A 12,236-nucleotide genomic window follows, 5' to 3' on the forward strand; every position below is an offset into this window, starting at 1 on the left:
TGATTTAGGATGGCAGCTGAGATGAAGGATTGAGGAGGAAAAAACGGTAGGAAGGTATAAGAACTTCAAAGCGGACAGAAAACTGTATATAGGAATCAAGAGGTGTGCAGATTGAGGAAAGTAAAAAAATTAGAACATTTGTTATTTTTCCTCATGTATTTAATTCCCAGCATGACTGGTAAACTGTTTCTAGGATGAAAACTGGGCAACACAAAAACAGGATGATTCCATTATCGTTGGGAGTTAGATTGCTTTTAATCACCAAACTGGCACAGCATTGTTACCTAGGAAGGTGTGCAGATAGGAAGTAATCTTATTCAATAAAATCTAGGTCTAAAGAGGATACTTTATTCCTGTGCCCTGAAAATGCTATCCTTTCTATTTTATACTTACCTGAGGGCCTTGAGTGACTCCTGGGGTCAGAGGATTTCCAAGGATATACTTCTTAGCCCGCTCAACACTCCTTCGAACAAACTCATCATAAATTGATTCTTCCACAAAAATCCTGGATGCGGCTATACAACACTGGCCCTGGTGGTAGAATACCCCATGGTGTGCAAATTCAACAGCATTGTCCACTGCAAAGAAGACATTCACATTAAAGATATACTTTCTAAAATTATGTATTTTATATATTTCTCAGACGCACATGGAGATAAAGAAAAATTATAAGTGGTAGAGTCAGACATGGGCTCAATGTAGTTTGCCTCCTACCAACCAGGTGGCAAATTAATCTTTCTGATCCTCCATTTACCATGGAAAAAAGAGCAACATATAGAATCTGAAAAAATAGTGGTTACTATTACAACTTTAATATGGACATCACCAAGAATGTAGATTTCATCATGAGATCAAATCTCATTGGAAATGATTTATATAAATATCTCCACTTATACAATTAGATGACTGAGATTATTTCTTTCAGGCCCCAGATTTTAAACAGATAATAAATAAACCTGACATTTCTATTGAATTAAATAATTTCAAAAGATTCTTAAATACTCTACTCAATAGAGTAGAGTGCCATGTGATCTTTGTGGGAAAGAAAAACAAAATAAAAATAACTAAAAAATAACAAAAAACACTAAACTTAGAATTACTCACTCACCTTATGATTTTATTCTAGCAAAGACATTTTCAAAATTTATCTAAAGTATACTGTATTATTTCATATGTGCCTATAAACTCTTATTTATTTTAGATGATAAAAGGTGCATTAAAAGGAAGAAATAGGTTGCTTCATTTTCTAAATTTGAAGATTTTCTAAATGCTGAAGATTCAATTCAATGTTATAGCAACTGGTTATAATTATTATTTATTTTGTGAACTAATTACACCTGCTTAAATTGTAGCAGAAGCAGTTTACAGACAGTCTTAGTAAAATTAGAAACCTGTCATGTTTATAGACTATTTCATAACGTAGTGTGTTCTAAAATACTTCAATTAAGATCAAAACAGCAACATAGGCTAATTCCATGAACCACTTGTATTTACAGCCTCAAACAGATTATGCAGTTGTGAAAGTAAAAAGAATGTTTGACCATGCATTTCTCCTAATTAACTTCTATTTAGGAAATAATTGGGAGATTCTATTTGGTAATATAATCAGAATGAACCTAAAATATTATATAGTGGAGTTACATCAAATTTGTAGGTTTAATATACATAAACTTCACTATACTTACTAGAAAAAAATATTTAAATTTTAGGTACAATTTTCTTCTGGTCATTTCATTTAATGAGTGTATGACCCAGAGTGAAGGGAGAGGGCAAATGTGAAACTGCTATCTTCTCAGTTGGTTTCAATCCAAGTCCCATTTTGAAGTATGTCATTAACTCAATGAAACGTTAATAATCACTGATACGGGATTTTAAAAATACACCATGGCACTTAAATGCAAAATGTTTACATCATCTAGGGTTCAGCTGAGGAAATAGCAATCTATTCTAAACCAGGAAGAAATTATGCCTATTATCTATGTGTTATAACTTTAGGATGATTTCAGAGATTTTCAAGAGTAATTCTGGACTCTAATTCCTTACACTTTGATGTTAGAAGCAACGCTTTTATTTTTTTGAAAGTTCAAGTTCACTTTTGGCATTATCAGACACCAAAAACGATGAAGGATGAAAAGTTAACAAAGTGGCTTCTACTCACAGTCAGCATCAGCTAACACAATGCAAGGGCTCTTTCCTCCGAGCTCCAGGGTCACCCTCTTCAGATTGCTTTTCCCGGCAGCTTCTTTGATCAACTTGCCGACCTGAAAGGGAGCATTACAAAGGAGGAGGCTTACCCTGCTCTCATGAACACAGGTTTATTTAGCATTCTAAATTTATGTGATGTTTGTGCCACGGTAAAATTTCGTTTGGGAGAAACACCAAATGGCATTTTTTTTTTTTTTTTTTTGAGATGGAGTCTCACACTGTCACCCGGGCTGCATTGCAGTGGTGCGATCTTGGCTCACTGCAACCTCCGCCTCCCGGGTTCAAGCGATTCTCTGGCAAAATGGCATTTTTAAAGATTTGGCACTTTAGATATAAAAAGGTCCCTCGTCCAAGCATATAGACATAAAAGGAATCAGAAAAATGCTGATTTTTCTTCATCAGCAAGAAAGCAGAGATATAGAACATAAGTCATATTGATGGCTACACAGGTTATTTTTAATTTTAATCAGAATTTCATTTCTCTACAGATTGACTAGACTTATCATAAGCCAGTCGCAACTTAGCTGTTTCATTTTTTATCCCTCTTCTGGCATCCAGATAACTCTATCCAGTCAAATTGACATATTCACTACCTCTCGAATCTCACCCTTCTCATTATTTGTCCACCCCAACTTGGACTGCCTTCAAGTTCTATTCTTCTTAGGGCCCCAGCTCATATCTTAGCTTCTCCTTAAATCCTTCTCTGATGACACTAGGTCAGACACTAGAAGAAATGACACGACCATTTCTTTTCCTAGTCTCCCAAATACCCTTATGAAGATTCCTTCAGAGTCTGATTCAGATTGTATCATTTGTATAGAAATACATTTCCCAAATAGATGAACTCCACGGTAGCAGTAACAATAATGTATCACTGCATGCCTCTCCTCATTAGTATCTATGACAGAAGGCTCATTTAACTGCGGATTGACAGTCTCTCTATTTCTTTCTTTCTCTGTCTTCCCACCCAACACACACACCTTTGAACAGTGGAACTGGATGGAAGAAATGGGATCTGTGCAGCTACTTCAGTTAGCTGGAATCCTACAGTTCTGGTTTTTTCTTTAATGCTAGTTTGCTCTTTTCAGAGGAAGACTGTTTTCAATTATTTTTTCCTTTGTGGATCACTTCCCATCAAGATTATTTACTATAGTTGTTTCTGGTTTTTCTATCTCTACAAACTTGGCTGATTCTACAATTATTTCTTTTTTATTATTTGTGTGGCAGCCTTAATCCACCAACATCTTCTTTGCCTTTCTTTTTTAAAGTAAATTTACTATTTTGCTTCTTTCATTTTCTAAATTTCTTTTTTTTTTTACTCCACATGCCAGATTTTAATAAAAAATTTCTATCCCGGCCGGGCGCGGTGGCTCAAGCCTGTAATCCCAGCACTTTGGGAGGCCGAGACGGGCGGATCACGAGGTCAGGAGATCGAGACCATCCTGGCTAACACGGTGAAACCCCGTCTCTACTAAAAATACAAAAAACTAGCCGGGCGAGGTGGCGGGCGCCTGTAGTCCCAGCGACTCCGGAGGCTGAGGCAGGAGAATGGCGTGAACCCGGGAGGCGGAGCTTGCAGTGAGCTGAGATCTGGCCACTGCACTCCAGCTCGGGCGACAGAGCAAGACTCCGTCTCAAAAGAAAAAAAAAAAAAAAAAAAAAAATTTCTATCCCAACTGAACAAGAGAGAAATCAATGTTTAGTGAGTGTTTAGATTTTATGTGGTTACTGAACTAACTGCTACTGTGCATTACAGAATAGGGCATTAATATGCTAATGTTTTCATCTCATTTACATATTTTATGTTTCTAAATCAAACCCCTAAAAGTAGATTAATAAAAACTAAACTAAAAGGAGATTTGCACTAGGGAAATCCTGTCTGAAATTTCTCTTACATGCCATTCCACAATACACTTCTTATGACCACTTTCAGAAACTGAATTTTCATTTAAGGTGTTAAATAGTTTTTAATCTTGTAGATAAAAAACTTACTTGCCCATCACCCTTTAATTTCTCCAAATTCTTTCTGAATTTTTTATTTGTTTAATTTAGGTTTACTGGAGAAACTCCATTAAAGTAGATAACTTTTGTCTTGGAGAAGGGAATAAAATCAGAGATATTTTTGTAAAAGTAACAGACATCAAAAGAACTAGCATAAAGAATGGTTAGAAGTATTAATGAGAAAGAAAGGCTACGCTTTTGCTTGGCACAAGTTTAGATGGCAAATAAAAGGCTTGAGTTTTCCCAAAAGTCTAGCTAAAGTCAAAACAAGGAGACATTAATTTTTACCTCATGATTTCATTCCCTTATATCTCATTCCCTCACATTCATCATTTTTCTCAAAGGGGTATGCAATGAAGAAAAGATAAGAACTATTAAGACTATGGGTAAACAGTGTATTCCATGATACTGTGGCATTGCCATGTGGAGCAGAAGTAGCAAATGCTTATGAAAATGGTCTAACTTATTATGTCTTGCACAATGTGGGTAGAGTTCTATTTTATATGAACATAATGGGACATTGCAGTGGCTCACGCCTGTAATCTCAGCACTTTGGGAGGCTGAGGTGGGCAGATCATGAGGTCAGGAGATTGAGACCATCCTGGCTAACATCCTGAAACTCTGTCTCTACTAAAAGTACAAAAAATTAGCCGGGCGAGGTGGTGGGCATCTGTAGTCCCAGCTACTCAGGAGGCTGAGGCTGAGGCAGGAGAATGGCATGAACCTGGGGGGTAGAGCTTGCAGTGAGCCGAGATTGTGTCACTGCACTCCAGCCTGGGCAACAGAGCAAGACTCCGTCTCAAAAAAAAAAAAAAAAAAAAAAAAAAAAATTCTTACCTTGCCAAAAGTGTTGTTAGAATGGGGGTCACTGTTACAATGAACACAAAGGATACAGTCTATTGTTTGCCTTGTTTGCCTCTTTCATGACATTTATCAAGTTCCTTAATAGCTGCCAAGCAACAAATGTGAAGTTAAAAGAAAATCCAGAAAGAAGTTCCAGGGAGTGTGGAACTAAGTTACAGGAGTTGGAAGTAAGATGGGTTTTTCTGTGTGGTTCCTAAAATTGTGTTATTCACATTTAATTCTTTAATACTTATTTAGAATTTCTTACTGTGATGGTTTCTGGAGATAACCATGAATAAGACTGTCTTTGAGGATAATCAGCGCGAGAGAGAGATACGTAACAAGGCAATGAGCATGCACTGTTATTATATGTGGTGAACAATGGGAACTCAGATGGGGTGTTTTAAAATTTAGGCTGCTCTGCTCTTGGAACTGTAGAGGCAAGGAGAAAGCCAGAGAGGGAACGTGTAGGAGCAAGTTTAGAGTAGATTATGGCCAAGTATGAACTAAAAGCAGGGGGGAATGAAAAGATATATGGAATAATCGGGAAGAGATGGGGCAGAGTGGCAGAGATGGAGAAAAAGAAATATTCGAACTGGAAGCTTTTTTCTCACACTGTGTAAACTAGTGTGAGAAATTAAAAAGTATGGGAGGAAAGAGGAAATATGACACGTACTGAGTGCTCAGTAGGGTGATAAATGTTTTACTCATTAGCTCATTTAATTTTATTCTGTACAACTCAGTAAGGTTGATCTCATCTCCATTTTACAAATGAAGAAACTCAAATTTGGTAAGGCTACTTAACTTTTTAAAGACACACTGCTAGGAGGGGTAGAGTCAGAATTTAAACCAAGATATTTTCTAGACTTTTAATCTCCAGGGATTTTTTTTAAGGTAGGTAAAGTGCTCCCCCAACGTTATAGGGGATCATGGATGAGCAAAGACAAACTGATGCTGAAGATGAGATCAGCAAACAGTAGCTTCTGGTCCAGATGACCTGGAGAACGAGTAGGCATAGGATCTAGACCAGGGTTGTTCAATCTTTTGGCTTCCCTGGGCCACACTGGAAGAAGAATTGTCTTGGGCCACACATAAAATACACTAACAGTAAAGATAGCTGATGAGAATGAAAAAAAAAAAAAAAAATGTGTCGGGCCACATTCAAAGCCATTCCTGGCCATGGGTTGGACAGGCTTGATCTAGACCTCAACAGGTACATGGATTCCCTATTGGGGAGGATCTAGAATTCTAGGCTGAGGAATTTTCACCTTTATTCCTCTGATATGATTTCAACCTGTGGTGTCACCAGTTTTAAATGTATTGCCATATCTTGAACATTCCCATTTGTTTTGTCTACAATAAATCTTGAATGTGGGGTTTGCTTTTCCCTATCTCAATTAGGGACTTGCAGTATGTGAACTTTTTCTACTCTATGTCTGTGAAAAACAAAGAAGATATATATATATATATTTATTTACTTCATTTTAAAAAGATCAAGAAAAATAAAGTTTGATTTTCTACCATTTCTGTTTGCATGTAAATTTGCCTTTATATTGGAGTAAATAATTAAGATTATAAAATAATCAAATTATGCTCACCACACTATCTGGAATGTCTTTTTTGCTTCTCAACTTTCAGGAAGTTAAAAAAGTAACAGTTCCTCAAAACCCAGAGCTAGTTCTAGTATCCATTTGGACATCATCGTTCCTTCCTGTGAACCTTTTTACAGCACTTTGTACATACCTTAGTACCTTATCACACCCTGCCTTGTCTCTTGTTGTCAGCAGCTTTCTAAGATGGAGTGAAGCTCACTCTTCACTGTCTATACTGTGTACCAATGAACAGCTTACATTATTTTTTGCATTGAGCATCTAACAAAGTCACATAATCTAATAGAATGATTCAAGAATTTTTTTTTCATGGTACAGTATGCTTCCACCACTTTCTTTTGCTTAGGATAGAACATCATGAATAAATGGGGATCTATTTCCCCAAACTTCACCTTCTAGTCTGCTCTCCCTCCTGCCTGCCACTTCTCCTTTGTGGTTGGGGTCTTTTTTTTTCCACCTTTAGGATGGTCAAGTTCAAGCCAGAAAGGCAGAAAAGTTAGTCTAGGCTAAAGTACCACTGAGGGAAGCTGAGTTTCTGGCTCTCTTTCAGAATGTCCAGGAGAAAGACACCTCCAAATGAGGTGCAAAGGGTGAGGCTGTACTATTTAATTTTCATAATCTACGGGATAAAATCATATTCATTCATACAAATCACTATGGCCTAATTTTCTATTATAAATCTTCCTAATAATATGACAAGGTCTCAGCAGCCATATTTCTCATCAGAGAAAGTAATGAACATACTAAAAACAGTTTATTCTCATTCTGATTTTAAATAGGTGTATCATGTCATTCAGACTACATCTGCTTATATTCTATGCATATATTTGAAGGCTAAAAGAAATAACAAGTCATTAAAAAGAGTTTTTGTTTTAAAATTGTTGGCTCAAAAATAGTTACATAAAGCATACTTCATAGCTGGCGATAAAAACGTTCTTAACTTTTGTCCTGAGTAAATAATATTACCTCTGTCGATCCTGTGAAGGCTACTTTGTCTATATCCATGTGGGAAGAAATGGCTGCCCCTGCTGTAGGCCCATAACCAGGAACAATATTCACTACTCCAGGAGGAAACCCTGCCTAAAAGGTAAAAAGTTTAAAAGTTACAATATAAGAATTTAATTTAAAAAAGAGGAGAGTAGGGGATTGAGATTGTCTCTTAATGCCAACCTTATGAGATGCTCTAGAAAAAAAAAATTCATACAACTGGTTCTATTCTTTAGTCTTATTATGTCATTTCTAAGCACACATAAAAAATAACTTCAAGCGTTACATTATTGAGGGACAATTGCTTGTCAGGGTAAGTCCATACTCTATGAAATCACTGCCCCAGTGATGGCTGTTTCAAATTTCATAATGCTAACTCAAAAAGATCGTATGTAAAAAAGTGTTTGGTAAGTTACTTATGTAGAAGGAAAGTAAAATGTTTATTATTCCCATCAGCAAAAATAAGAAGCTGAAGGGATCTCACATTTTTTAGTTCCTAGCTGTTGTTGATTGTTGAGGGCATGACTGCTGAGTTGCAAATTCCCACTGGGATTACTTAGTCAGTAAACTGTTAAGTAAGTACTGTCATCCCATTCATGATTCAACATCACAAGTTGATTTCAATCTTCATTAAAGAATTCAGGTAGAAGGCATGGGAACTGAGTTGGCACATTACAATTTCCTGTTATTTGCATTAAAATGTTCCATTCTGACATCTCTTTTCCCTGTTTTTAATTTGAATAAGTATATTTTTAAAAGATAAGTTCAGTTTTGTAACTTTAAGTTTCTAGTGACTAATGTTTGTTTTTTAAGATTTGGTAAGATGAAGAAAAAAGGACAATGAATTGTTTGCAAGTATATTAACATAATCTAGTTAGTTGATGAAAATAAGTTTTCCATGCTCTTTTACTGTTTTTGAACAGGAAGATAAATGCAGAGGAAACCATAATAGAAAATTGAATATAAACATATCCACTGATGAGTAGATTGAAAAGTGTTTTGAAAAAATGTGGCCTAATATTACAAACAAGCATATTGGCATAGAGGCCCTTTCAACCTTACATAGATTAGTTTACACAATTTTGCAGAAAACACTAGGCCATCAGTGGCAGGTACAAACCAACTTAATGTTTCAACATTTGAAAGAATGCTACATTAATTTCAACATGAATTTATGTTCATGAGAGTTGGACAAAGAAGCAAAAATATGATCCCAAGATGACTGACACCAAGCCTTTGCGTTTGGCTTTCTGTCCGCATTTGGGCAGAGATGAAATCGGGGTGAATGCCAGAAATTGCAGCCAGCAGTCATGCTAAATGTATTCCCCCGACTGGACAGAAGCCATCTGTAAATAATGTACTTTATAGTAGCACCAAATGAGGTCTTCCTATTGTAAGTTACGACTCTTGAGTTCTTGTGCTTATTTCAATTTAGGGAAACTTACCTCTTTTATTAAAGATGCCACGTGGAGAGCAGTGAGAGGAGTTTGCTCTGCTGGTTTGACAACCACTGTGTTTCCACAGCTCAGTGCAGGCCCTATCTTCCAAATGAGCATAACCAACGGGAAATTCCACTAGAAAGCAATACGTAACAATAGATTCTTTGTATTGCAAAATGCATATTTGCTAATCCAACTTCCACATTATACACCCCCTGTAGATGTTATGTAATAATTGCAGTAGTTTTGTGAAATCATCTGGCATATTATACTTCATTGCTAAAAGCAACTAGTAAATGCTAAAATGCTCTGAATAAACCAGATATGAGATATGAGAAGGAAGTAGGAAAGAACCTCAAAATTTAATCAAGTGCTGTTGAGTTCTTTTTCTACCAGGAAAAAAAAAATCCCTGCATGGTTTGGCTTATTATGAAGCACATTGTAAGTTATCTAAAAATGTTTAAAACGGATGATTACTCTCCTTCTCCATAGATCATTTATTGTAATTATTTACCCAATAATATTATTCAGTAGCTTTTATTTCCAGGAAAAATATCTTGCGAAAGACAAAGATGTCCAGGGTCCAGAGGCCAAGTACGTGGGTTCAAATCTCAGCTCAATCACTGACCAGCCATGCGAACTTACACAAGTTACGTGCTCTCTGTATCCGATTTCATAATCCGTGAGTGCTGATAATAGTCCTCTCTGCCTCAGAAGGTTGTCTTGAGGATTAATCAAGAAAGAGGGCCAGGTGCTCAATGCAATAACTAGTCTAGCATAGACACGTAGTACATATTAGCTATTATCAGTGTTCATAATTATATAGTTTGTATCAATTTATTGGGATTTTTGAATTAATAAACAATTCCACTAAAATATTGATATGAATATATTTCAGTCTCATTGGAGCAAAAGATAAGTCATGACTATTTCTTCACATAAGGGCTTTGTCGCCATTTTTTTGTTTGGCCTTTTAAAGCGTGTCAGTTAAAATAAAATCATTTAGATAGTCTCCTGTTTGTTGGGCTTAAAATATCTTCACAATTCTCTTAAAAGGCCACCTTCTCTAAGAGGAATATGGAGTATCCGAGCCTCTTATCTAAAGATAAAATATATTCCATGCAGTGTTTCAAATGCCTCTGGTATTCTTTTTTCCATTTTGATTAAAAAATGTCTGTCATGAGTTGAACACTCTGGTAGCTACTGTTCTCCATGATGAGATGTCTCAATGAGAAAGTGCATTGGAGAATAGTAGGCCCTACTACCTTTCACTAAAATGCTATCCTGCAGATGTGCAGCGGAGAGCACCTTGCCATATACATGTAAAGCATGGCTCTTATAAAGAGTACATGATACAACTTTTAAAAAACAACAATAACATTTGTAGATGATGTAGTATTAAAACTTTCTCAAGAGATATGCCAGAATATAGATAGGTTTTCTATCTATATTCATATCCAAGAAGTTTAGTCACAGGGAGACCAAGTTCAACAAATCTTACATTTACTCCACATTTAACAAATACATAAGCATCCATCTGTGTTGGAGAAAGCTTCATCATTAGATTGAATAAGAACTCTTCTTTTTAAAATTGAGAATCATATAGGAGAAAAACTTACAGGAATGATTTGGCCACATACACCAATAGGTTCATGTCTTGTATATGTAAAAAAGTTTCCATCTGAAAAATAAAACACACATAATCACATATAAGTGAATGTATTTGACATTCACAAAATGGTGGTTTGGGGCTGATGTGAGAGAAAGATGTAGACAATAATTTTAAAAGCATTTATCTGGCGGGGTGTGGTGGCTCATGCCTGTAATTCTAGCACTTTAGGAGGCCAAGGCAGGCAGATCACAAGGTCAAGATATCGAGACCATCCATATCTCCAATTATTCACAAAATGGTAAGTGAAGCCCTAAAATAGTAATTTGAAATGATAGGAACCATAAAATTGAGTTAGGTGAAACCAAAGATGCAAAACTGGAAAAAATCGGAAAGATAATTAATTCTACCTTTCATCATCTAGGAGGCCTGATTTGAAAATTATCCTTATTCTCAAAGTTTTATTAAAAAGGGACAAGAAAGGAAGTAGGAGGTCTCTGGCTAAGAGAAGAACCACATTCAAGTTTGTTTCTGGTAGCTCAGAGTTCTACCAATAAGAGAATTCTTTTTAAAGGTTGTAATATAATTTTTAGAAATAGTAAAATTAAAAACAGTAGAATTAAAAAGAAAATCTCCCTATAAGTAATAAACCTTTCCCACTGACTTATTCTAAAATGTATTTTATTTGCCTACCAAACAATAAAAGCAAATTCTCTCAATACATGAAGAAAATGACAGGAGTATAAGACATTTATTTTCAATCTAAATTTGACCAATTTATGTGCCCTGAAGTTAATGTGGTCATTCGGAGAGACACATTATGCTTTACATTCAGTTCTGTTCTACTTCCCACAGAAGCTTCCTGGCTTCAGCAAGAACTCTCTTCATAAAGATCTATTTGTGTTTTAAGTGACTTCTCCCATTTTGTCCCAGAATAAAGTCAGACAGTTCTAAAGTAGCCACATTTCTTAGTACTCCCGAGGTCTTACTCTCCTCTCAACTTTCTGCTATCACTTTTGACCTCCTGGATGCTCCAATTAGATTGGAAGTGAACATCAGGGCCAGTCCTGGAGGGTATTGTATTCCTAAAGTTCGTAGGTTTGTGTGAATTAAATTCTACCCATACTGTTTCCTAAATGTGTGTGTTCTCATGTTTCACATGAAATATGTTTAGTATTTCTACTATATTATGTGCATACCCCACTAAAGTAACACATACATACAGATTCACACACACACATGCAAACCCTTAACTCAGGCTGCAAACACAGTCCCATCTTGCTTTGAAGATATTTGAAATGAGTCAGTGTGAACTGGCTTGTTTGATTAGTCTGGTTTAACTACACTGAGTTTGACCAGGCACAGATGACCATAACTGACTTATACTGGAACATGTAAAGAGGCTTAAATAATTACATTACAGAAAGGATATAAATGTCAGTACTGGAATAAAACCCAAATAAATAATTTCAGAGGTCAGTTTTAAAAAGTTTGGGACCTTAGAGAGGCATGCCTCAGATAAGTAATTATGGCCATAGGAAT

General features: G+C 36.0%; 1 protein-coding gene across 1 annotated transcript in view; it reads right to left on the reverse strand.

The window, feature by feature from the left end:
• Positions 1 to 12,236, reverse strand: part of ALDH1A1 (aldehyde dehydrogenase 1 family member A1) — a 60,166-nt gene that overhangs the window by 15,445 nt on the left and 32,485 nt on the right. Inside the window, exons 5-9 of the mRNA XM_023213291.2 lie at positions 10,705 to 10,766; positions 9,092 to 9,220; positions 7,626 to 7,739; positions 2,159 to 2,261; positions 394 to 578 (exon numbers count right to left, since the gene is read on the reverse strand). Of these exons, the coding sequence (XP_023069059.1) occupies positions 394 to 578; positions 2,159 to 2,261; positions 7,626 to 7,739; positions 9,092 to 9,220; positions 10,705 to 10,766 (593 nt within the window). The remainder of the gene's footprint in view (positions 1 to 393; positions 579 to 2,158; positions 2,262 to 7,625; positions 7,740 to 9,091; positions 9,221 to 10,704; positions 10,767 to 12,236) is intronic.

The sequence above is a fragment of the Piliocolobus tephrosceles genome, chromosome 14 (assembly GCF_002776525.5).
Source record: "Piliocolobus tephrosceles isolate RC106 chromosome 14, ASM277652v3, whole genome shotgun sequence".
In the NCBI taxonomy this organism is placed as follows: Eukaryota; Metazoa; Chordata; class Mammalia; order Primates; family Cercopithecidae; genus Piliocolobus; species Piliocolobus tephrosceles.